At 36.9% G+C, this 27,832-nt stretch overlaps 1 protein-coding gene across 2 annotated transcripts; it reads right to left on the bottom strand.

Annotated features, from left to right (window-relative positions):
* LOC113095278 (noelin-like) lies at window positions 1-24,954 on the bottom strand. 2 transcript variants are annotated; one of them, XM_026260852.1, is made up of 6 exons: window positions 24,482-24,954; window positions 12,220-12,369; window positions 11,259-11,414; window positions 8,480-8,699; window positions 5,807-5,913; window positions 1-857 (listed from the first exon to the last, which is right to left on the bottom strand). In XM_026260852.1, the coding sequence occupies exons 1-6, from the start codon at window positions 24,545-24,547 to the stop codon at window positions 183-185; spliced, it is 1,374 nt and encodes a 457-aa protein (XP_026116637.1). In that variant the 5' UTR covers window positions 24,548-24,954; the 3' UTR covers window positions 1-182. The 2 variants fall into 2 exon arrangements, with proteins under 2 accessions (XP_026116637.1, XP_026116636.1); XM_026260851.1 differs by lacking the exon at window positions 24,482-24,954 and adding an exon at window positions 13,448-13,983.
* Between the last annotated feature and the right edge of the window lie 2,878 nt (window positions 24,955-27,832).

Genomic DNA, 27,832 nt, shown 5'->3' with positions numbered 1-27,832 from the left:
CGTGGCTTTGTTTATTTATTTATTTATTTTTTTGGCATCTGTTTATGATCTTGTGTCCTATGTTCCATTCAGATGTCTGTTGTTCAGGTTTAGTTTTCATTCAGCATAGCCTTTTTGTAACAATAGGTTTAAGAACATTCCTAAAGATTGTCTTCAGATACTCCCAACCAAATCCTCCAAGGTTACAGTTGCTCCGAGCGGATGACGTGGAAAAGCGTAACGTTGTACAGGACTTGATGTCCATTATTCCAAGCGTACAGTGCGCGATCTCGTGGGTTATAGTCCAGCATAGAGATGTGCGAGTACTTGTTCTGCAGAACGATATCGATGTACTCGTATGTCGAGGAGTTGGTGTGGTAGGCGTAGTAGACTTTCGTCCCTCCCGAGTAGCCGTTGGTCACGTAGAGCGTCCCGCAAATCATAAACGACTCCCCGGCACTGCGTCTCGGGTGATTGGTCGTCCAGGACTGCATTATATGTAGGGTGAGAGGGTGGAGCTTGCTGATGACGATGTTCCCCGCGTTCTGATTGGTGGCGTAGACGGCCCAGAGCCCGCCCTCGTCCACCATGAGGTCGATGTCGGAGTGTCCGCCCCAGGCGTAGTGGTAGGTGTTGCTGAAGCCCGCATTGTCCAGACGCTGAGATTTACTTATGGCGGACGTCTTGAAGTCAAACTTGATGATCATGTTGCTCTGGAACTTGTTGAAATAAATGGAGCCATTGTACACCACCTGACCCGTCCCGGACCAAGGGTGCGGCAGCCGGTGAGATGTGAAGTTATCCGACGTCATAAAGTCCGCCATAGACTTGTACTCGCGCACGAAGCGGTTGTTATGGTAGCCATCCATGTACCACACCTGGACAGAAGCGAGAGAGTAAGTGATCAATATTAACAACTAACAATACAAGGAACTGAGTTAATAAGACACCCCCTGTAGCACAAGTATGTTGACCAGATGTGCATTAATGCATTAGTCTTTGGATTTGTTTAACTACAGTATGCCTGCTGAAACATTCCCTGCCGGATTTTCACACGACATGCAGCAGATGTTTGTCAGAAGGGATACTGAATCTAACCTTTTCAAGATGTTCATCAGAGTTGTGCTCCATTTTGCATTGAATTTGAATTAAATATGAGGTAGCAAACAGGAACTTGAATTAAATTCAGATTTTAATGTTTATCAAGATAAACTTTGAACTTTGAATGTTGGCTTGACAAAGCCTTCTTTGAACATTTTGTAGGTTTATAAGTAGGTAGTTAATTGATGGATAGATAGGTGCGTGAATGGATTGATGGATGGATGGATGGATAGATGGATAGAAAGAAGTACTGAAGCTTATACTAATCTTTTCAACGATTAATCGAAGTGGGTCAAGTTCTTCTTTATTTTGCTTGTGCTTGCATTAGATTTTTTGGTTCTAGCATTAATTTGCCAGCACAGAAGGACATGTTCAGCGAGGTCTTAATTAAATTTCAGACTGAAGGTGTCCATCCTTCCCTAGCTGTGGCAGAACGCAGGCGGTGAAAACTGACAGCCAGGAAGTTGCTGTGTGCCAGGCATTACGAACCCTATGGGGATAATTCCAGATAATTCCGGATAAAAGCGACTCTCTGTGGAGAATTCCCAGCATGGCTGGGGCTTCTGTCTCTCGGTGAGCGAATGGAAAGATAGAGCAGTCATGCTTATGGAATATTCCAGATCCTTGCAGCCCAGCGGGACGTCTGTGTGCTCTCTATGAGGCACGAGGCGGTAAACAACATCTACTGTATATATTAACATACACACTCACTCTCTCTTCTGCATGTTTGAACATACTGCACAACATTTACCTCTTTTGAAATCCACAGTTGTTTACTGCACAGCTGCACCACTAACATTTGATTAGATTTCACTGTTTTAAAAGCATTTTTCACATTATAACCTGTTCCAAAGCATCTTTACACATGACCGTGTGGTAATACTCTCAGTGAGTGAGTCCTGGACAGAGGTGGGGACATAAAATCCCCAAAAGTAGAAGGAAGTGCCAAGAATCAACTGAGGGCACTCATCCTTTGGCTAACACCAAAATAACACGATAAGCCTTTCTTTTCCCAACAGATGTTTCTCGGGCCAGGATCTGGTCACCTTTCCATGTAAAACTTTGGGTTTGTGTTGTATAGCTTGCAAAGAGAAAAAATAGAGCCCATATATACTACAGTTCAAAAGTCGTTAATTTGTTTTTTTATCATTACACTATAATAAAACCTGCTTTGCATAGGCATGTGAGTGTGTAAAGCACAGTAAATAATCCTCTCTGATAATCATATACATGCAGTGTAAATATTAGCTTGTCCTTTGGAATTTGGATGCCAGGACTCTTTTTTTTGTTGATCTATAAATCTGGTAACATTGCTATTTTATTTCTGTATGCATCAGCTTCTGAGAATCTTTATGGTCAGAAGTTGGAAATCAAATTGGAATCTGATCAGAATATAGAACATGGCATTAATATTTGACCACATTCTGGTCAGTAACAGGGCGTTTGTTCTTGCTTTAACTTAATGCTCACGCAGAGCATGAATGCTGCTCCATCTCTGCTTGATATTTCTGACAGCAACACACTACTCTGCCAAAGCTTTTTATCTTTGAAGAGCCAAAAACCACTCTGAGATATTGCTTATTGTTCACTCCCACACATACACACACCTCTCCCTCTCTCTCTCTCTCTCTCTCTCCACGCTCTGCCTGTCTCACACATACAGCCTAAAGTCTCATCAATCTTTGAGAACAAGAGCCTCCAACCCAAAGTGTGACAAAAACAGAAAGAGGGGAAGGGGGAAGTGCTAAAACCAGGTCTGTGGGTGTGAATGAAGGTTATATGTTCTATGATTTAAAATTGCTCTACTGCGTTTATGAAGCCTGGATGGACTATCTTGTGCAAGGCATCACTTTAATGTGTTTGTAATTGTGTATTTTGTTGTGAAAGTGTGTTGTTTCTAAATCAAAGATCTAATATGAGTACAGTGGGCTCTAATATTTTTTATTTTATTTTTTGTTTTGTATTGGAGTATTTGTGGTTCTTTTATATTTTCTGGTCTGCTGTACACTGCAAAATTGGTGGTCGGTGAACATTTCTTTTTTATTATTATTGTAAGATTATTGGCAGTAAGATACAAAAGCTAAACTACATTGTTGATGTAGCCAAATATAATTGTATTTTAATTTCTTTATTTTTTAAATAGAAAATTCTGTGTGTGTGTGTGTGTGTGTTTGTTTGTGTGTGTGTGTTTTATATAATATATATTTATTATATACTGTTATAAATTGTTGAATGCAATTATAGCAAATCTTAAAATGAATATAATTTCATATGGTACATTACAATGTTTTGATACCAAAATTCACTTCTATTATTCACTTGCATATCTTGTTTATTTTACTTTTCAGTGTTTTGTTTTTAATGCAAAAAATGTGACAAAATTCAATAATAGCTATATAGAAATATTTTGGGTTGAAAAATTGGTGCATGAAGATCTAGCCCATTACATGTGAACTACAGTTAATAGTTAGTGAACACTGAACAGGTGTTGGTATTTTGTGATAATAGCATCTTTACAGTAATACACAGGAAAATAACAGATGATGCAAACTTTATCAAATATGAGACCAGTTCAAATTCTGCTATAAAGTTTAAGTGTCGTTATTCAGATCAAATCAGTTCAATGTTGATTCCGTTCAGTTCATAGTGTCATTATTCAGTTCAATTCACTTTAAGTTTTGTTCTCATCAATGAGAACTGGAAACCTGCATGCTGGGAAACTTCTCACAAATGCAGCTCTGGGATGCCAACTGCTAAATACCAATTTGTCATTTAGCCACAACAGTCGCTTGCAACCTGAGGTTAAGAACCTGGCCACGGTGCAATGCTGATGGCTCATAGATCACCCCATGCGGGTTCAATACTATAACGTTTGGTAACCGGCCCAGATCTTTAACCACAATGTTGTGCAATCTGACAGATAAATAGGTCAAAGGTTATAGCACACTTCTGCTTTGCCATCCAACATCACCAAAAACCTTTTTCACACTTTCACAGATGTCTGAGAGATGATTAGGCTAAGAATCGGCTTATACAAACAGGCCATCAGGAACATTTCACACTTATTTCCAGCTGCCCTCATTCATCCTCCACAGTCTTAACCTCCAGCCGTTATCACAAGCCCCTCGGCGGCCTCCATTACGAGCCCCACTGGAGCACTTCACATCTGGACGAGTGGAAAATTATTTGGCCTCGCTTATTTTCCCCTCGTGGCACTGTGAGAGTTAGTGACCTGGCTTCAACTCCACGGATGTTCAACTCACAAACAAATATTTGTTTTGAACTGGTTTGTTTTTTCCAAGTGATTTATAAACTGTTTATAAATGTTGTTTGAAGGACAAACAGTGTAAAAGTAAGCTTGCAAACAAATCATTATTACAAGTAGATTTCTTTATTTTTATTATTTCATTCCAAGTGATTCACAAACTGTATTGAGAAAAGTAACTTTTAAAAGTAATACATTACAATATTGCATCTAACCAAAAAGTATCAAATTGTGATAGAAAAGTTATGCATTATGTTACTTTTGCGTTACTTTTTGTCACCTGGGCAGCTGGGCTTGATTATTCAATTTAGTAACAAAAACCAGTTATTTTTTTGGCAACTGTAAAGGCTCTTTTTAAAGTCATAACTCTCTAAGAATCATGTTTTTTTTTTTTTTTTTACACCTGTATAGTAAGACAAGTCATCTGAATAAACCAATCTACTGCACAGTGACATGTGATTTTAGCTGAAATGGCATTAGTGACGTGACATACAGCCAAGTATTGTGACCCATACTCAGAATTCATGCTCTGCATTTAACCCATCCAGAGTGCACACACACAGCAGTGAACACACACACACACACACACACACACAGCAGTGAACACACACACTGTGAACACACACCCGGAGCAGTGGGCAGCACCACTAGGCCACGACTTTGTCCCTTTAGGGCAAAGAACTTCATTGTGCATTTTAACTCTTCTCTGTGTATACTGTATTTCAATATACGACGTGGCTTTTCCTTAAGCATGTCTATTTGCATTTGAGGTTTGTTTTTTCTTTATGGTTATAAAGCAATGTGGTTATAAAGTGGTTGCCGGCAGCTATGTGCTTGTGGGTTTTTATTCCCGGCATAAAATAACCAGATATCCTCCACTATCTGCATGTTAATGAATCTCAGAAATGAATCCTGTTTGTCTTCCAGAAGGAAGTTACCATTATACACAAATACTAATAAATGCAAGGACACATTAAATTAATCAAAAGTGACAGCCAAGACATTTATAACGTTACAAAAGATGCTGTTCTTTTGAGCTTTCTATTAATCAAAGAAAGAAGGAAAAAAGCTTTCCACAAAAATATGAAGCAGCACAGCTGTTTTCAACATTTATAAGAAATGATTCTTGAGCAGCAAATCAATAAGTTAGATTGATTTCTGAAGTATCATGTGACACTGACGACTGGAGTAATGATGCTGAAAATTCAGCTTTGCATCACAGGAATAAATTGCATTTTACAATTTTATTTGAATTAAAAAAGTTATTTTAAATTGTAATAATATTTTTAAAAATATTACTATTATTTTTGTTCAAATAAATGCACCTTTTGTAAGCAAAAGAGACTTCTTTCAAAAACATTACATCTTACTAACCCCATCTTTTGAATGATATCGCATGTCTGATTGCATTTATATATGTCTAAAATTGGGAAATATGTATGTTTGTGCATTTACACTCACCCTTGTGTCTCCTTCAGGAGCGAGAGGGTCTGTCATCCAGGATCCGAACCGAGATCCGGATATTTTAATAGTGATTGCATCACTAATGCCAGTCAGCTTACCACACGCTGTAGAAAACACAACACACATATATAATTGCGCACATAAACACACACAAACACTTTCTAACGAGAAGCTTATTATCACACAAGTTTAATGAGTTTAATGAGATTTAATGCTGTAATGTTATGATGAGTCTGATTCAGTCATAATTACTCTGGTAATCTTATATCTTGGAGTGAAGGTTATGATTAAATGACTTTAACTGTGTCAAACTCAGTTTCATTATGAGCTTTCATAGCCAAGAGAGAGAGAAAACGTCTTCATTGATAATATGGGAATACAGATGAAGGCTTTCATGTGTGTGACGGAGAGAGAATATAATATACAGATAAATTGTAAGATAAATATAAAAAATTATGTTTTTTGACATCCTGTGGTGATAGTGAGTAATAACCGTGGTGTGTGTGTGTTTGTGTGTTTTTCCTGCTCAGCCTCGGCCATTCAACACACACACTCTTGAGATTAACACACTGAGCTGTAATCTGTTATCTGGAGGGAGATACAGGACTAAATTATTACGCTACTATCTTTAGACTAAAGCCCTGATTCTCTAATATTGCAGACACACATCTGCAGAAAAATAAATGCACAACCCTCTCACACATTGTACATGATTACTGATTCAGTATTGTCAATATATACGCTGTAAAAAAAAAAAAAAAAAAAAAATCAAAGTAGTGAATAAATATTATTAGAATATGTTTCACAAGAGAATACGATGTTTCTACTTCTCAATGTCATGTTCAATTCAAAGTGTTATGAGCCAATTATTTTTTCATTTGTGAGATTTAGTAGCATTTTTTGAGTGAAAATTGTTTTTTACCCCAGTATTTTTTCATTGTACAGGAAAAACTAATTTCATGTTTGAGGTCATCTAAGAACGTTAAAGGGATATTTCACCCAAAAATGAAAATTCTAGTCATCATTGATCAAAATGTTTTAGTTGCTTTCTTATGTTGAACATGAAATAAGATATTTTGAAGAGTGCTGGTAAGCAAACAGTCGGTGGTTCCCATTGACTTCCATAGGGGGGAAAAAAATACTATGGAAGTCAATGGGAACCACCGACTGTTTGATTACCAGCAATATTCAAAATATCTTATTTCATGTTCAACATAAGAAATCAACTCTTACAGGTTTGGAAGGACATGAGGGTAAGTAAATGATGACAAAAAGTTAATTTCTGCGTGAACTATCCTTCTAAATTCTTGTGTTCTTGTTTAATCATGTGATCACATCAAAATGGCATTTGAGGAATTCTATTTTTATTTTTATTTTTACATTTCTGAAAGAAATTGCTATAAATCTGATTGCTTAGAACAGTAACAGTAATACATCTGTCCTCAACAAAACAAATTCATTCATGTCACATGTGGATGGGAATATGTGAAATTCATGTAGTTTTCCTGTAAGTGTTTCATATTCATCAGAAGCGACACACATGGAGAGATCAGTCAGTTGTCTTAAAGCCATATTGATCGTACAGTAAAACTGGCCCAGATTTCTCTTCCAGAAACTGTGTGGATGCTGGGAAATTGAAGCTGTGATAATGAATGCATAATTTTACTCATTTATAGCTCAAGAGACTATAAATCTCAGTTGTGCTTCATTGAAGTATCAGCTACATCTCAGATGTTTGTGCTAAACTAAAACAGACCCAAATGAGAGAATAGTTGACATTAAGATTACAGAGCTGTAAAATGAATGTGGAGAGCAGCTCAGAACATTTGAACTTTGTAGAAATGGATGAGAAATACTGAAATCTGATACTTTTGATTACAGACTTTTGGTCAAATCCAACAGGGTTTGAGATCCTGAGATCTCTGAAAGCCCTCGAGGAGACACATGACCTTTCCTCAGGAGAAACGTCTGAGAAGCAGGAGACGTAAGCAAAAGTTTCAACAAGAAGAACAAACAGTTTAAAAAGATCTCGTTTGAGATTGTTCTTCATCATTGGGAAATGGCAGACAAAGTGTTTGAGGAATCAGATTAGAGTGAATCAGAGAGACTTAATTTCTATATCACTATAAGTGTCTTAATTAGTACCCAATCTTTTTAAATAGTTCTTCAGTTTGCTCCTAAAAATAAAGGTTCCAAAAGTCTTTCCAAAAATACTTCTGTTAAGATGCTGTTTGAGTTATCTTTTTAGGCAGCTTTTTTACATTGTGTTAGAAATTCTATTTCTGATGTTAATTTGTTATTTCTATTCATGTTTTTTTTTTTCGTTCTTTCATTATTATTCATTAATTCTTACTTTTACTCTGTGTGCAGATAGTCAAAAATAGCATTTTACATTGTAATATTTATGGTTGTATTTGTTGTAATGCAAGCAAGTTGTAAAAAAAAATAATACCTAATGTATACACAAATAGTTTACATCTTGTGGCTGTGATATTGAAACAGTATTTTAACAGTTGCAGATTGGCTCCATTAATCATACTTTTTTATGGTGATCAACACATTATTTTGCACTGTACCTGGAATTCCAGGACCATGCAGTAAACAATGCTGATCCATGATCATGTTTTTGGTAAAAGAAGGATAAGTATTTGTTGACTGTGTGTTTCTTACCAAGCTTCTGCATGCACGCACGTAGCCGCTCCTCTAGATTAACCACACGGGAGTGCAGGTCATCGTAGTCGTAGGCTCCCATCTCCTGCTGGAGGAGACTGAGGCTGGACGTCAAGTTCTGCACCTCCTCCTTAAACTGCTGAACCAGCCGCGCGTCCGCTTTGTATTCCTCCAGTACGGGGATCAGTGGACGCAGCTCCGCCATTTTTGCCTTTATGGCCTGCAAATACGTAAAGTGGGAGCATTGGGAAGTCTTGCTTATACTGTATGCTCTGAAACCTGTCTGAACCCTTGCTGTCTACGCTGAGTTGAACAATCTAGGTGTTGAATACTGTTGTGTGTACATTAATATGTGCATTTGTTCATCTCGACACTCTTAATAAACGTTTCAATGGGTTTTAACACCATTGGAGTTCTTAAAGAAAACCGTATCTGCCTCAAAGTATGTGGACATCTAAACACCACACCAATGTCCTTTCATTTTAAAACTATTTACAATGAGTTAAGACCCGTGCACACCATGGATAACACTATAATGATAAAGATATCGTTCTAGTTTTAAAGGAATGGCAGAGGCAACACCACATTGATAATAATAAGGGCACAAAGATACTATGTAATTTGAATCGCTTTCAGAATTTTTTTTCTAGCTGACAAATGATAAAAAACATTGACAACCAATCAGAATTCACCTGACTAAAGCATTTAAAGTGGCAGATGACAAAACTTGTTATCATGCGTTGGTGTGGATGCTAGTAATCAGTTTTGGTGTGAATGGGCGTCTAGTCTTTCTTTTGCTCCTGTAACAGTTTCTACTCCTCTGGGAAGGTTTTTCTAGATGCAGAAACATGGATGCAGCGATTTGTTTCTGAGCATCAGTGAGGTCAGGTATTGATGTTGGGTGACTGAAAATGGTCACAAAGGTCTTTTGTAAGAGTTCAGGTCTTGTCCCCACCAGAAGGCTCATTAAATAATATTATATTATATATATTATAAATAAGGTCACGCTCGTTTGCTCTTGTGAAAAAGAAGTGTGCTTTTTGTGTTGAATTAAATTAATTTTATTAGTTGTGTTGAATGTGCACTTATAGTTTATTTCAAATCTTAAAAGTATATATTTAAAAAAAAAACTGTACTTGCAGATAATTGTTTCAGGTGATTTTCTTAACATGTAAGTACACTTATAATGTCAAATAAAAAGTTCTACTCTAAAGAACATTTCAAGTCATTATGTTTTAATAATCTTGTGCTTTAATCATTAGATATATTTTCTACATGCCCTTTATAAAGGTAAGCCAAAAGTGAACTTCTTTTTCAAAAGGTAAGGAGACTATATTGGTTGTAGTCTTGATTTTATACATCAAGTGACATTGTAGATGAAAATCCTTTAACTAAAAGGTGTCCACATAATTTGGGCCATTAAGTGTATGTACTGATGCACTTTAACAACTATGGATGCTAATATTTAAGAACTTCTGTTGTAATAGAATCTTACATTTAATGCAGCACCTCAAGAACCCTGAGATATTTTTTAAAAAGAGGATTCTTTGCTGAAGTGCTTCAAAAAACAACAACATTAAAAACGAGTCTTTGTGTGTGCATGTGCGTGTGTGTGTGTGTGTGTGTGTGTGTGTGTGTGCTTGTAGAGCCAGTGAGAGACCAGAGGCCAAGCTGCAGTAAAACTACTCATATCCGTATAAAAATAATATATTTACAAACATTTATCGACGAAATCAAGCGCTCTGAACACGGTAAACAATTGGGAAAAGACTTTATTAGTTGTCGTTTAGAATGCAACAGCAGAAAGGGACACATGCTGAAATTACAACTCACATACAACAATGTGATGTTAAGATTAAATTCTTTACTTCCAAAAAAAACGCATATTATTTCAAAAACCAAAGACTCATAGTGACAAATAATAAGAGATAATAATAATAATAATAATAATAATAATGAAAACTTAAGCAATACTAGCAAAGATGAGAATAATAATGGAAGTAGTAGAAGTAATAATAGCAATATAGCAATGAAACTAAATAATGTAGATCATATAAATAAAATGTAACAGTTCTTTAGAGTAGCATGCAGGAGGAGATCTGATTGGTGGTTGGATAAGGGAGGGGGGAGGAGTGTTTCTTACAGCTAATGTCGAATAGAATATGAGAATCGTGACATAAACAGCATGATTGAGGCCCACTTCAGCCAATCGTGGGTTAGACCTGCCTCTTCTGGCCTCTGGCTCTCCTATCATGTCTTTATAGTTAGCCCTGCAAGCAAGAAACAACACACTCAGCACAGGGAGCTAACTCGCTAACCTAGCTAACACATTCACGTGCTCTCACAGTCACACACACACTCATGTACTCGCACATGTACTCAGACTGGTGTTACAAAGTGCAAACAAAAATTATATTTCATGCATGTGTCAGGTGTGTGGTTCATGGGATGTTTTGGACTGTTATATTATAGAAAAACTGAAATGTGCAGATCATTTATTTTTTTTGCTTTTTTACTATATCTTATTATAATAATAGAATCATATTTAATTCAGTAAAAACAAATGTTTAATTTTTTGAACAACAATGCAAATATTTAATTTGACCAAAAGTTCATTAATTGTTTGGATCAAATCAGACATGTCTGCACATTTCAGAAAAATCACACAAGCATTTATAGGTGTGCATGCGATCTGCAGTTTGTTCATGTGTGATAGTGTGGAGCGATGTGTGCATATATGTAAAATATGTGCACTGCTTGCATTTAATTGTGTGTTTACCTTGTACTGCTTGGCGATGTTTTGTTTGTGGTTCTCCTCCACCTGTCTGAATTTAGTCTCCAGGCCACGAAGTTGATCTTCCATCTTCACCACGTACTGCAGGTCCCTCTGAGTCCTCTGGTCCAATACTTGGATTGATTGTGTCATATTTTGCACCTAAAAACACACAGGTACTAAATATTTAATATGTTTTGTTTATAAACACATTTCATATAATACCTATTATTATTATTATTATTTATAAATTGGAAAACTCACATTGTGTGATTAGGCATATATATATATATATATATATATATATATATATATATATATATATATATATATATATATATATATATATATATATTCTTATTATCTTTTATACACACACTATATTATACTTATATAATATTACATATAGAAATTAAATATTAATGTCTAATTAAAAGTATATATATATATATATATATATATATATATATATATATATATATATATATATATATATATATATATATTTGTTCTCTTGAACAAAAATGCAATATTCTTGCTTTTTCCTAACAAATTTCTTTCATTACAATAATAAAAAAAAATCTAATATACGATAAGAAACATCTAAATATATCGACTCTGAACATCAATATATAACAAATCTAGTGACTTTCAGCAAACTAGTGAATTCTGCAGCTATTCCACATCTGCTAATGATTGATGTGTCCGAGGAGTTGCATCGTCTTCTTTCTGAAGAAAGTCTGTTTGCCTGTGTGCCAGCCTTGTTCCAGAGAAACTTATTAACTCTGAGTATTTGGATACGAATGATATTGATGCCTGTGTTGTTAGGCGCATGCCTCTAGGTCACTTTGATCTTTGGAGGAAATCTCCAGACTGGTTGTCATATATTCAGTGTCTTTGGCAACTTTACGTAAGTAATGTGATTCCCAAGGGCAAATCAATAGAGCATTGTGGGTCGGGAGGTCACCTTCTCCAGTAGCTGGCGGAGTTGTTTGGTGCGGGCATCTCTTGAGCACATAGTCTGCTGCGGTGCGACGACCGTACACACACACCTGCCCTCGCTGTCCTGAGCCGAGCTGTACACCTGCCAGGACTCCTCAGGGTTGGCGGGTAAAACCTGTGAGAAGATGAGACAGAACGAGATATATTACAACATTTCTTCAAGTTCTTAGTTTTATTTGTAATCCCAGATTTATTGGCATTACAAACACATGACACAAGATTGCGCAAAATCCCATCAGCTTGTGCCACATCAGACCACACCCACTTCCCCACCCACCAATCAAAACACAGTAGCTTTACATCAGCCTGAATCATGTGCACAGTTTTTTAGTCACATTGGACAGACAGCTGTTAGAGGCCATCTATCCTGTTCAGCTGAGTGTCGTTCTTGAACTGCTGCTGAGCTACAGATCCAATCACAGTCTGTCTGGAGTTGGTGACAGTGAGGGACAGATGGAGAATTGATGAGCATTCACTGATGCAGGTCCGGAGAGTCCTATATCTCCACAATCTCCAACCCAATGGAATATTATAACTCCACAAAAAGACTTTTGAAGTCTTTTTTCTTGTTACATTACATTTTTAATCTGGCCCAATATTCAAAGTGATATTAAAATTGTTCATGAAAATGAAAACAATTGCATTACATCTGCAGTGTATTTGGTGATAGCCTATTTGTTCCATTATTCATTCTTTTTTTTTTTAAGCATATGTGTTCAAAACACGTTCGTGCTTTCAGAACCTCTTTGATTTTTTTCAGTGGACTGTCTCATTCTAGTGAAATCACACACAAAAAAAATGCTCCTGATTTCTATTGACTTATTGCAGCAATTTTGGTTTATTAAAATAAAAAAAAGTTTTATTAGAGCTAATTGGAACACGGAAACATTACAAATTGTAATATTAATAGCTGAACGTTCGAAATTCCATGACATCACGGTGAGCAGGTCCGTGAACGCCACTTTTTGAAACGGAGAACACTCACGATCCTGCATTGGACATTTTTAAAGAATGAATGGAGTAGAATGCAAAAGAATAAACATCTGTATACAAAAAAGCGCTTTAAAAATTATAATATTACGCTTAATTGCAACGCGCTACTATATGCGCAAATGGAAAATATTTTTACTTGATCCAAGCTTAATATTTTAACTTTTGTTTCGAATTTTCAGGGGAAGGAACACGAGACTTACTCCTATACTCCGGTCAGGATAGCCGCCCTGCGCCGCGGTCAGTTTGGTGGTGTTGAGCCCCACTAGTGAAGGCAGTGTCTGGGACATCCAGTTGGTGATCATTGCCATGGTGCTGAGCACCACACCGATCTTCAGCAAAGGCACCGACATCTCTGCGCACTGACCCAAACTCTCATTCTACACAAGCCACCGGGGAACAGTAACGGCGAGCATCGCTGCCCGTGAGCGTCTCGTGCATCACCATCATCCGCAACATCTCCTCTAATGGTCCCGGTTCGGTCGGTCTCGCGGTGCACATCTTCATGAATGTCAATGATTGAAGGGAGTCCGACGTTGTTAGAGTAATAAAAACTAAGCAGTTGTGACCCTCGTCTCCGCGGTGCTCCCGTCTAGTGTCTTTTCCGTTATCCGTGCCTCTTTTGTTTGCGTTCACGCCCTTATTGGTCCGCCTTCACCACGCAAGTGAATTATTCAGGATGGATTACAACTGCACACACCGACTGCTCTCCGTGGATGAGAAAGGAGGCGGCGCCACGCGCTCCTATTTAAGGGAAGGCTAGAACGCGTCAAGCGCGCCTCTGCTCACGAGACGCGCCACAAGGGATTTGCACTTGGCAGCGGATTCTGTTAATGACACGATATAATTTAAGGTTGTAAACGGAACATCTCAATGTCACGCCCCACTCCGGATCAACGGGAATGAATAACGATCACATATCACCCGCGTAACTGTCACCAATGTGCCGAGAGCCGAGTTAAAAAATACTTTCGGGGGGCGTCAAATTTTCTGTATGTGATTTTCGCAGCATAATCTGTTTTGATTCTTTCACACGACAAAAGTTTTATTTTAACCGAAGTTTTAAACCAAACACTAAAGTTTTTTGTAAATTGTAAATTGTAATATGTAAGTCTATAATAAGGTTAAACGACCAGTTTTATGGTGTTCCTGACATGGTTACGGCCTCAAGAGAACCTGAGTCTAGTGTTTTCGGACTTGTAATGTCAAACACACACAGCTAACGGGCTATTTTAACAAGCACCCTGCCAAAATTCACTTTTATTAGCTTTTTGTTTGTTTGTTTGTTTGTTTTCCCCAGAAATAGCAGGCCTACTGTTAAAGAACTCACAAGATGTGTCACGAGGATACTAGCTACTCATACGACTGGGAAATAAAGGAACATAAGTGGAATATTTGGTTGGAATACCTTTTATGTAAAAGCTGGAAGGCTTAAACATTTGAAAATCTCTGACATGCACATGCGTAGACGGATTGTTAGTGAAAACTGAAACATATAAGAGTCACAGGGTCCCGGAGAAGACCCACTCTGCATGCATCCTACACATCAGATACAGTACCTTTAGGTTTAGTGCATTAATTCAGTTTGCATTAGAATGACTCGAGCGCCCCCGTGTTGTGATCGGCGTTACTGTGATGCAATTACACCCGACCACTATCTGGCAGTAAGACAGAATGAGTAGTGTAGTCTCATAAATCACCTATTAATCACAGACAGACACAGGGGTGGATTTCACCAATAAGCGAGGTAAGCGGCCACTTTTGGCCCAGGGGAACCAGGGGGCCCCGTCTGATATCAGCCATAAATATTTGGCAAACGCTCCTGTGTGTATATGGGTTCAGAAGTGCATCAACTCTTCACTCACCACTCAATACGCAGAGTTTCTCCTTAAGTACTGAGTTCTGCAAGCTCGTGAATCCTCTCATTATAACAATGTGTAGATACAATGTAAATAAGAGATTAATTGTGCATAATGATTATATTGGAAGTGCTCTTTGCACGCTCTTTAGGATGTATAATCTTGTCTGACTGTTTCACAATGGATATATTAACATCAGAAAAGAAAGCAGGCTATCAAATTTCATGTGCTTTTCAGGATAACTGTTGTACACAGAAGTAGTCCTGGGCAGATGACATATGATGTCAGCTTTGCGCATGCACTGGTCAGAAGTGACAAACACGAAAATGCAGGGGAGAGATCAAAATAAAACAACAGTCACTAATTAGAAGTACAAAACGAGGATTTGTAATGAAGAATGTTGGAGGGTATCGATTTAAGCAAAGAGGAGACTGGTTTCCTTTGCGAAAGAAAGGAAACTTTGCTTCTTTTGAACCTGTTAACAAACGCTGGTTTTCACAACAGTGACCTCATACGTCATCCTCCCGCATAGATTTGCTACAGGAGGCCTTTGTTCACCCCTGGAGCTGTGTTAGACACTTTTGTTTTATGGGTGCTTTTTATTTCACTTCTTTTGGACGGATGCACTGCAACAAGCGCTGAGTGCCATTAAACAGCTTGTAAGATAAAAGACAAATTTTAATAAAACTCCGACTGGATTCGTCTGAAAGAAGAATGTCATATACATGTAGAGTGACTTGAGGGTGAGTAATTTATGGGCTAATTTTCATTTTTGGCTGAACTAACCCTTTAAGGCATATGGTACGATTTGCCAAGAAACTAATTGAAAAATGTAATCTATTATGCTAAAATCTCCAGCATTGGTCAGATGCACAGGGTAATTTGTCACAATGGGAACCTCCTTTTTAAAACTGATTTGAAATATTTTTTGTTTGATATATTCAATAAGTTTTGCTGAATAGGCATATAAAGTTTAAAATAAAAATATGGAATGTATGTGACACTATGCACCATTAGCAATGTAGCAAGTGTATATGTGTATGTATATACAGTGTATATATATATATATAAATGTGTGTGTGTGTGTATGTATATATATATATGTATATACATACATATATATATATATATATATATATATATATATATATATATATATATATATATATATATATATATATATATATATATATATATATATATATATTAAATATATATATATATATTAAATATACACACACACACACACACATACATACATACATACATGCATACATGCATACATTTGTTTAAAATCCATACTTATTTGTTTTTCCCCTAAATTAAAACAAAAACTAAAACTAATCCTTCTTGGTTGTTTAATAAATTAAACAGATTATAAATCCAAAATAAACTGATATTTTGGAATAAAACATGAATATGTCAAAGGTACGCCGCTTAAGGTAGACTGACCTTTGAGCGAGAGAGAAACACAGGCTGAGAGATATTCAGGGAGTCAGGAATCCAGTTGTGTCTCTGTCAGCATATCCAACCTCACTTTAATAAAACATCACACAGAAAACATCTAAAACACTGAATCTAGGGCAGATATTCTTTCTGGCTTTCCTTTCAACTGTCAATTACATGCACACACTTTTTGGTTTGCTTGTGGATCCACAATGATCCAATCTTTCTGAATTGTCCTTGAAGAACTAGTTCTGCCATCATTTACTCATCCTCATGTCTTTAGAAACCTGTATGATTTCCTGTATGGTTTCCAATAGAACACAAAAGGAGTTATTTATAACAGAATGTCCAAGGTGCTCTTTTCCTTGAAAAGAAAGTGAACGGCGATCATGTTTGAAATTTTTAGACTGAAATTTCAGGCTGTTCCTCTCACAAAGCTATGGTGTGACTTGAAATTTAATGCTTAATATATATATTTTTTTTTTAAAAATAGTTCACCCAAAAATAAGAATTTTATGGAGATTTTATGGAGATCTTTAGCATTACATTACTTGCTCACCAGTGGATCCTCTGCAGTAAACAGGTACCGTCAAATGGTAAAACTAAGGCAAATGTAATGCTACATTTCTCCAAACCCCTTTTTGGGTACTGTCCCTTTGAAATATCTTTTTGACATGTCATCCCTATATGTAACATGATTACCATCCTGCACTATGGTTGTATTTTTGTGTTTGAGTAGATGGAGAGAGACATAAAAGAGAGATGGAGTGAATGAATGATAGAGCCATAGAATAGAAGGTCACTTCAGCACAAATCACCCAGGGCTTGAATTTCTTTGGCCTTGAGAGTGTGTGTGCCAAATGAACAATGCAGCTTCACATTGGCAATCAAATTGGCTTGTTTTTATTTCAGAGATTAATGAGTAAAATATCAGCGCTCATGGTAGAATGATGCTATGTATAAAAAATAATACATTGAAGATTGTTATAATGCTCTCAAAGTTGGGCCACTGTGAATTTGACTGTGTTAATTAAATAGTTATTTCAAACCTAGATTTCATTCTTGCATTTAATAAAAGCTGACAATTTTTAATTAAAAAGCTGTGATAAGTAATACTTTTCAATACAGCAGTTTTTGGCTTATGAATCAAAAAATCTAACTTAATGGTACAGGTTTTAGGACCTGCCACGAGAGGGCGCACTATCAAAACAATGACAATCGGGTGGTTTGATGATGCTAAGAAGGAACGTTGAATGATGGGATTTGTTGTCTTCTACCCGACCGCTGACGGCCATCAATCAGACGGAAAGATAAATCATGGATTTAACGCGAGTTCAACGATTTGCGCAAGTAGATTTCATACAAAGTCAATGAACAGACACGATCAGACTATGGATGAGACGTGTCCTCACGCGGGTATAGAGACGCGATGCCCCACGTTTGGTGTGTATGCCCCATAATACTAATCTTGTTGATTGTTATAATAGCATATGTTTTCTGTAAAGATACGAATCAAAACAACTCACCTGTCGAGTAAAACACAAGCGAGATCAGCATCTCTTTCTAGTTGAATTTGGTCGCGAAGCTACTTCCGCATTTGTCCATGAAACTGTTGTCATGTGGTTTCTACGTCAGTAAAGGCGGTAACAAAAGGTAACTAACGTCATTGACAGGCGACTGCACTGCTCCGTGTCACTGTTTAGAATGAGAATTTTCTCACGATTTACAAGTAGTTGAAAACATTAGAGATATTGTTAGTGATAAGCTTGACAAAATATATAACACTAGCCTAGTGGTTTTTGGATATTTTACGGCAAATTTCTTACAAATTGTACCTTTAATGCCAAACATCTATGCTGATTAAGTCATGCAACACCAGGAACTTTATGGAGTTTATGAGCTATTTCTTTATACACATTAACACTAGAATAGGAATAAAAAGTTGTTTCATGGAGTTAAGACAAAAAATTGAAAATTAAGAAAAACATTAAAGGGATTGTTATCCATTGTCAAAATGTACTCACCCTCATGTTATTATTAATTAATTTTTTGTCGTCTCTGAAGCTTGATAGCATCCATTTGCATTGAGTATAATTGGAATATTGAGTTTGATGGGTCATTATGGGTTTGGAATGACGTGGAGGTAAATACATACCGTATTTTTCGGACTATAAGTCGCACCTGAGTATAAGTCGCATCAGTCCAAAAATACGTCATGATGAGGGAAAAACATATATAAGTTGCACTGGACTATAAGTCGCATTCATTTAGAACCAAGAGAAAACATTACCGTCTACAGCCACGAGAGTGCCCTATGTCTTCAGTGTAGACTACAGGAGCACTGAGCAGCATAGAGCGCCCTCTCACGCTGTAGACGGTAATGTTTTCTATTGGTTCATTTCTCTTGGTTCATGTCAAATTAATTTTGATAAATAAGTCGCACCTGACTATAAGTCGCAGGACCAGCCAAACTATGAAAAAGAGTGCAACTTATAGTCCGGAAAACATGGTATTTATTTTATTTATGAGTGAACAGTTTCTTTAATCTATGGCAGCCTGTTTCCATCACTGTATATAAAGGTGATTGCATTTTTTTTACATGCAATTATGAGTTATAAAGTTTTGTCTCACAATTCTGATAAAAAGGTCAGAATTGGAAGTTTTTATCAAAAATTCTGAGAAAAAAAACTGTGAAATGTAAACTCACAATTGCGAGAAAAAAGTCAGAAAAGTCACTATTACCTATTTGATTTTTTTTTTTCAATGGCGGAAACAGGCTTCCATATTAATCTGAATGTTCTGTACAAACAAATGGATTAGTTTTACAAAAGCACTGATCTATTGAGTCAGGTGCATATTTATATTAATTCTGAAACAAGAAATTCAGTAAACGTCTGATATGAATGTTTTATGACTGCGTTCTCTAAGGCAACAGCAATCAGTTTTACTTTCATCAACGTGAGAGCAGCAAAACCGTAATCTAGAGCTGGGATTCCCTTTAACACTGTTCTTTTTGCTTTTTATCACCTTTTAATAATTCATGTGCAGGCTGTGTGATTTCTGCAGCCCCCAGCTAAACGATAATATCCTGGAGATCAGGAGAGCTAGATGACGATTGGTCCGAAATGAACCAGCAGAAACCATCTGAGCTGTTGGACAGAATGAGACTGTAGCAGCACTTACTCATCTGTAATGGTCTACTGTAAAGCCTTCAGCTTGAGGCTGAGTGTAAAAAAAAATACAGTCCAATGCAACATGAGTGATTTATCAATCGGCCTGTGCCGAAGACCTCCATAACAGTTCTGTAGTGTGGAGAAGAGGGGAGAAGGAAGAAGTAAAGTCCATGTTTTTAGAAGTTTTCTTCTGCAGAACTTTAAATGCACTGCCTGACTCGTGGTACTGCAGAAGTGTTTGGAACGGAGCCCTGCTGTTTGAACATTTACAGTACTCTCCACTAACCCTGCGCCTCCTCCTCCTCTCCCTCTCCAAGCAGTCTGTTCTTCCTGTTGCTTTCAGTGGTAGTTTACAGAATATCCATCACCAGCTGAAATATAACTGCTTCGAAACATAGCTATTTATTTTGTGATGTAGGAAAATGTTGTTTTATATCTTGGTAAAGGGAAGCAGAGCAGTGTGTGTTTGTATGTGTGAACAGATGGTCGATTATTTTTTTTGATAGGTTGTTCTGGGTGGTTGCCAGTTTGTTGTTATGCTCCTAAAGCGTGTTTAAGTCCTATGTCAGTTGCTATTCAGCTTTTGGGTGTTCTGAGTACTTGACATTGCCGTTTCCATGATTTTAAACTGTCCTAAGTGTTGTTACTGTAATATGTTGCTAGGGTGTTTTTTTTAGTTGATTGCTGATGTATTGCTATGGTTTCTAGGAGGTTGCATTGTGGTTTCTTATTGGTATACATTAAAACAGCGTGCCCTTAAGTCGCTGTTATATCCTGGTCACTGGTTATCATGTTTCTGATTGTTAAAAAGTAACAGCACACTCTTTCAAATCATTTACTGTCCTTAGCACAGTAGGGACCGTCAAAGTGGCCCTGTATCCTCCTGCTGTTCGACTCTTCCTTGTGCATCTCTTTTTACAAAACAGTGAACACACACTTGCCCTTTCACAGTTCAGATGCTACAGAATTATATGATGGACAACACAAGCATAAAGATCGAGCACATGCTGATGATAGATCTGTCTTGCTATCGATTGGAGATTGACGAACAACATGTGGACGTGTGATTTATGGATTTTTAGAGAAACAATGAGTGCCAAGGGTGGTGAAATGCCATCATATAAACAACAGCTTGTGTTTCCTTTTAAACGCACACACACGGGAGCACACAACCAGACAGAATCGATTAAAGGCAGGGCCATTACTAATATGATAATTCTTCTAATCCACAAGCTAGATTATTCTCTTCTCTGAGAGCGTAGTGATGACCTTTATCTCCGTAAAGGTGATAAGACCATAGAAGACGCATATCTTTACTGTGGTAATCAAGAACTAATCTCATTCATTCTATAGCTGGGGGAGCTGGATATATTATCATTCCTCTCTCTCTCTCTCTCTCCCTCTCTCTCTCTCGATGGAAGCTTGAATGGATTCTACATTTGGACTTACTACATACTGATATATACATATATATATATATATATATATATATATATTATATATATATATATATATATATATATATATGTGTGTGTATATATAAATAATTTAAATGAATTAATTTAAAATAATGAAGTAATTAAAATTAAAAACTTTTCTTAAAATAAAAATATATAAACAAATAAAAAGAGAAATTTTATGAAAAACAACTTTAAATATACATAATGTTTTTTTTAATTCATGTAAATTAAAAATAAGTTTTTTATTTTGAATTATATATTATAATTAATTCAATTAATTTACATTTGAATTCTCTCTCTCTCTCTCTCACACACACACACACACACACACACACACACACACACACACACACAACACACACACACACACACACACACATATAATATATATATATATATATATATATATATATATATATATATATATATATATTACACACACACACACACACACACACATAACTTACATACATATATAATTTTCAGAGGGGTCATCTATAATCTTACCAATGCTTTTATATAGTATTTTTCAATCTATTAGGCCCTCTAGAAAAACTGCTGGTTGGATCAAATTTAAATCCAATTGATGGTTGGCACATAACTTGGACAGAGGGAAATATTATGTTCCATCTTGCATCTGTCCTAAATTATGTTACTGATTTTCAAATGAGATCACTTTAGACCTCATTCTGTCAAACCGTTCCAGGTTGGGAACTAGTTGATAATGAGTGGGGAGAACTGATGGAGGTGTTTAGCAGATCTGTAGTATGAGATCCATCAGCTGTTCTGTGGGTGGTGTCATGGGCTTTTTTATTAGTGGTGTTCAGTGAGTAATGTTCAGTAGATGTTCAGTGAGTGGTGTTTCCATTAAGAAGATCCTTTGTGGATCGTGTTAAGTACAGTAGGAGTACTTCTTGAGTTATTGAGTTTTGGTTCAGGAGCTGTTTGGTTCCGTATGTAGTTCTTTGTGTGCGTTTAGGGGTGTTCTATGAGGGGTATTTACATTTTAGGAGATGTTTTGTGGATGGTGTTCAGTCAGTCGTGTTTTTAACAATTGGCCATCTGTTGCCGTTTAGTTTAAAGAGTGGATTTTAAAGGTGGTGTTCAGCTTAGGATGTGTTCTGTACAAAATAAATAAATAGATAAATAGATTCCCCAAAGCACCTTTCATTGAACAGTTCTTAAAAGAACCATTTTCTTAGAACTGTTCCATGAATCCTAAAGGTTGTTCAAGGAACCACAGATACCAATGAAGAAGAGTGTTCTTTGGAAGATACTGAAGTCACATCATACATATTCAAGATAAGTGCTTTTAGTTCATGGTCCATTAAAGCACCACTACACAACTGGTTTCCTAAAGAGCTAGAGGATAAAAAGCTTCTTGAGGAACTCAAGTAGACTCTCCTTTGACATTAAACCACACAACTCTTCTTTTTTTTCTAAAAGTATCCTTTATTTTTAGTGTGTTTAGAGTGTTGAGTCAAATAATAAAGCATGTACGCCATAAACAGAACTGATAAAGGGCCCAGTGACTCATCTCAACTCCTCCTATACACACACACACACTGAAAGACAACTCAGTTTTCACAGTGCAATTATCAAACTATGGCAATTTCCTGAGTTTGAAACTTGATCACTGCATTTGTGAAAGACAAGATGATATGACCTTGTCCCAACATGCATTTGCTCACACCTAAGGTATTTCATGTGTTTAATTTAACACTGACAAGTAGCCAAATTGAATCCCAGAATGCCGTGTTGCTCTAAATGAACACCTTTCCTTGTATATTTATGTCACAGTTATGATTTTTGGATATTAAATGACTGTATATGATGTGTCTTTCATCTATTACTCGAACACATCCGATGTATTTGTGTATATGTTGCAAGATCCTCTTCTCAAACCCGGCTAAAGCTGAGGAAAATGCCAAATTGTAACCGATTCAATGGGCCGTAAATCTCCAAGATGAGAAGATGAACAGAGCCACGCGGCGGAAATTGATGGGTTTGGCAGAGTCAGTTTGAGATTTACTTCTGACCACATGCCGAGTAAGCATGCTGCCCCACTGTGAGCCTAATGCAACATTTACACAGGCTGTACGGTTCACAAGCTCATCCTTTCTGATCAACAGGAAAATACATGCTACAGTGAGACACTGGTTAAAGTAATAACTGAAGCGTGAAGAGCGCTGTTTGCATATGTAGGAGCCAAGAACACTGCGCACTGGGTAATGTTAGTAAGAGCGGCCAAATGCTCTTCAATCCTCTTGTGCAAAGCCTCTTTCCCCCATATTAGTGCCCATTTTGCCAGGGATGTACACCTTTGGGGGAGATACCATATTTAATATGACGTAAATGAAAATAAGGGACACTTACAGGTAGTATTGTTTTGGCATGTTTAATTATCACAACCCCTCAGTCTCATTTCAAAGGTGCATCGACTGAACAAGAAAAATAAAGACAGAGGTACAGTTTAACCCATTAAACACTGTACATGTACTTCTTTTCACTGATATAAGATTAAATATGGCATCCATCCAAAGGTATAAAGAAACTATTATGATAGATGGTGACATGTCAGCCCCATTTTGAGAAATGTCTATATTCGTTCCCTCTCTTTTTGAGAACTAATCATAATTAACCCTAATGTGCACTTTTTCAAATTATTCCTACACTCTTTCATGCAATTAGTATAGTGCTATTAATAGAAATGTGCAATTACAGCTCTACAAAATGTGAAGTGCATTAATATTACTTAGCACTTCTCAAGTTCTGTGTGTGGTCTCCAAAGGCCTTCAGTAGCTCAAAAACAGACTTATATCAGATTGATACTCAATGACTTGTGCTAGTCATATATGTGGGCTTGCTATAAACTTGATAACCCACTTTAAAAAAAAAAAAGATTTATTTTGCGATTTTTCTGCAATGTATATTTTTCATGCTCAAACTGACCCAAACAGAAGCATTTGGTCTTCTTAGGATGTGGTTTTGATTCCATTAGAAGCTTATTTCACTGTTTCACTCCTTAGGATCCCAAACAAAGAATGCAAAATCAGTCTTACAATATATGAGGGTTGAATATACAGCAACATGAGTCCTAAATGAATGTTCGTTTTAACTTCTCATGTTTGCTGTGAGCTGTCAATGAGTATAACCGTTACTCTTCCTATCTCTGGGCTTGTAATCCCATTCATTAATTTCTTCTACCCATTAATTCGGCTAATTCATTGCAGTCTGATCTGTGTTAGAGATGTGTGTGTGTGTGTGTGTGTGGGAGGTAAAGATGGCGATAGACCTACTTGCGTGAGTTCCGTGCCCATCAGCACCAGCACGACGAGACTCAAGAGCTTGTTCACGCGCTGCATCTCGCGCCTCCCCTCGCTCGGTCTCGCTCTCGCATGCAGATCCGGTCCGGTGCCTCGTTAAGACCCGCTCGTTAGTGCTCTCGCCTCGCTCCTCGATCCCCGGTCGCTCGCTTCTTTCTCTTTCGCTCTCTTCTCAGCAGCGGAATGACAGAGAAACTGAACTCGGTCTCGCGCAGCCGTCTCTGGGCATCTCGCGCCTCGCGTTTTCTCTCTTGCGTCTCTGAGCCCCCCTGCGACTCCCGTCCCCGGTAGATTAGCGGCTTTGGAGGTCTAGCGTCAAGCAGGGAGGTCTGGTTAGCCCAAAACTTTGTGTGTATCTCGCTGTGTGAGGGAGAGAGATTGGGGGAGCGAGAGCTGTCCTAGGTGCTGAAACCGGATGTGAAATTCAACAGGGATGAGCGAGAGGAGGAGGGACTGAGCTAATTGGTCAAACCTTGCGCGGCATAAAAACAGTCTTTCTACACTGTAAGGACATTTTACCTGCAAACGGCGTTTAAAACGAACAATACAACGTATTTCAAAAGAAATGAAAGAAAATCCGGTAAATATCTTTTTTTTTTTTTTTTTTTTTTTTTGTATCACGGTTTCCACAATATTGAAGCAGCACTGCTGTTTTAACACCGATATAATGAGAAATGTTATTACAGCAAATCAGCATATTAGAAGGGTATATTGAAGGATCACGTAACAGTGGCGACTGCAGTACTGTTGCTGAAAATTAAAGGGTTAGTTCACCCAAAAATCACAATTATGTCATTAATGACTCACCCTCATGTCGTTCCAAACCCTTGAGACCTCCGTTCATCTTACGAACACAGTTTAAGATATTTTAGATTTAGTCCGAGAGCTCTCAGTCCCTCCATTGAAACTGTGTGTACGGTATATGGTCCATGTCCAGAAAGGTAAGAAAAACATCATCAAAGTAGTCCATGTGACATCAGAGGGTCAGTTAGAATTTTTTGAAGCAACGAAAATACATTTTGGTCCAAAAATAGCAAAAACTACAACTTTATTCAGCATTGTCTTCTCTTCCGTGTCTGTTGTAAGAGAGTTCAAAACACATTAAAAAAGCCTACCATCCCAGACTTTTGAATTGTGGAGTATTTAAGACCAAAGTTTAATCTCTTATTTGCTTAAAAATGTAGGCTACCTCTTAGTCACTGTTGTTAAACCCGACAATCATAAATTTGACAGCAAACAAGACTTTGGAGTTTTATGGTACTTTTTAATTGTAAGATTATTTCACAATATTTAATTTCAATGTTTTTTTGATCAAGTAAATGCAGCCTTTGTGAGCATGCGAAGTATAAATACTATATATTGACCTCTAAAATTTTGTTATTTTGTGTTTTGTAGGGACTTGATTGCATTTCATGCATTTCATAATTCACTTCATCTTATAGTAAGTGCTAGAACTTTTTTGAAGTAAAATATTTAACACAAAGAAGTTTAAGGTTTCTAAATAAGACATCATATATAATGCTCCTCTAAAAACTAATGTATGTCACTGAGCAAAAATGAAGAAAATAATTCCTGAGAAAAGATGCTTCAGGCATTTGTCAAGATGCCATTTGAGTTGATGTTTTATCATCTTTGCAATAATGTCCAGACATTTTAAGTATCCAAATATAATATATTTTGGGGCCACTGTGTGTATTTAAAAAGTTGTGGTCAGTTAAGTTTGCCAGATTTATATTTGGAATAATGCTGCTATTGATGTCCTATGCATTATTGATTGGTGTCTGTGGAAACCATTATTGCAAATTTATATGGCTTTATTTCACTGCAGCAACCATGAGTAATGTGTTCAGCCCGTATAAGACATTCAGACTAACAACCATGTAGATAATATAGCAAGGTGTTTAAAAATATAATTAAATATTAACATGATTCATATCAGCAGCACAGTGCTCAGTATAATTATGAGAAGGCTACATTTTACGATTCAGTATAAGCATTAATGATTGAGTTGGGCTTAGAAATTTGTGCTGTTTTTATGCTGAACACATCAATGTGATGATTAGCTCTTCCAGACAAATGTTTTATATCACTCCAAGTATCTTTTAAAAAGATTTTTCTTTCCTAGTGGGCTGATAAGAACCTATTGACCTTGCATCGGATGGGCCGTTCCAGACTGAGACTAGGAGCCAAGAAAATCACTGTCCTTATATTTCATTATAAACTCTGCTAAAATACATCCAGTATAGTTTATAGACCACCTGAATACTGATTTAGTGTGAAGGTTTAAAGGATTAGTCACCCCAAAATGATTGGCTGAAAATGTCCTCAGCCCATGAGTTTGTTTCTTCATCAGATTTGGAGAGATTTAGCAATTCATCAGTTGCTCCCCAGTGGATCCTCTGCAGTGCACTATTAACATCATGTGAAAGTTATCATTAAGACGTTTTAACTTTAAACCATTTCTGCTGGTCAAAATATGAGTCCATAAAATTATTATAATGCTTCCTCCAGTGAAAAACATCCTTTGTTGTTCTCTCGCATCAAAAAACTTGTTAGGAACTACTTGTAAACGGTGCTTGATCTGTGCATATTTCTCTCTTAAATCAGAGATAACTTTTTTGTCTGGCGAAAGCAATATTGTGGATAGAATACAGTCAGAAGCAATGGTTTGACATAAGAAAAAATGATTTGTTTTTTACAAAAACTCAATTTTTTACTTCACAAGATATTAGCTGATGGATTTTAGGATTATTGTGTTGTTTTCATCAGCTGTTTGGACTCTCATTCTGACGGCACCCATTCACTACAATGGATCCACTGGTGATGTAATGCTGAATTTCTCCAAATCTTTTCAAATGAAGAAACAAACTACTTAAATGGTCTGAGGATGAGTAAATGTTCAGCAAACTTTCATTTTTGGGTGAAGTATTCCTTTCATCACTTTCATATTTGCACAGAGATCTGATTTCTGCTTGTAAAGGCCTGCTAAAATTCATCTGCAATTAATGGAGTATGAATGCAACCTCATGTCACAGAAGGGTTGGGTTCGGCTAGACATCATTACCTTATTCATTAAAACACCCTTGTGCAGTCTTATTCATGACATTTAACATTTAGAGCAGTTATAATGCTAAGCATGACTTTGAAGCACATTTTATCGCTTAAATGGGAGTGTTAACCAGGATACTTTCATTATTTTATACATTTTCAACCCCCCGATGTCTCTCCACGATACAGAAAATCTGTAATGATCTGTCTCTGTGGCTGTGAAAGATTTACTAAAACCGATTTTTCCCTGCAGAAATGTCAATATGAACGCCGTGT

The sequence above is a fragment of the Carassius auratus genome, unplaced genomic scaffold (genome assembly GCF_003368295.1).
Source record: "Carassius auratus strain Wakin unplaced genomic scaffold, ASM336829v1 scaf_tig00215651, whole genome shotgun sequence".
Taxonomy (NCBI): domain Eukaryota; kingdom Metazoa; phylum Chordata; class Actinopteri; order Cypriniformes; family Cyprinidae; genus Carassius; species Carassius auratus.
This window is presented reverse-complemented; position numbering and strand designations above follow the sequence as displayed.

What these genes read in the sequence shown, in the direction of transcription:
- LOC113095278 (XM_026260851.1), bottom strand. Translation starts at nt 13,597, where the DNA reads ATGTCGGTGCCTTTGCTGAAGATCGGTGTGGTGCTCAGCACCATGGCA. An exon ending in TCCGCCAGCTACTGGAGAAG is followed by an intron (nt 11,415 to 12,219) that starts GTGACCTCCCGA and finishes GTGTGTTTTTAG; the next exon opens with GTGCAAAATATGACACAATC. An exon ending in TGCGTGCATGCAGAAGCTTG is followed by an intron (nt 5,914 to 8,479) that starts GTAAGAAACACA and finishes TGTTTTCTACAG; the next exon opens with CGTGTGGTAAGCTGACTGGC.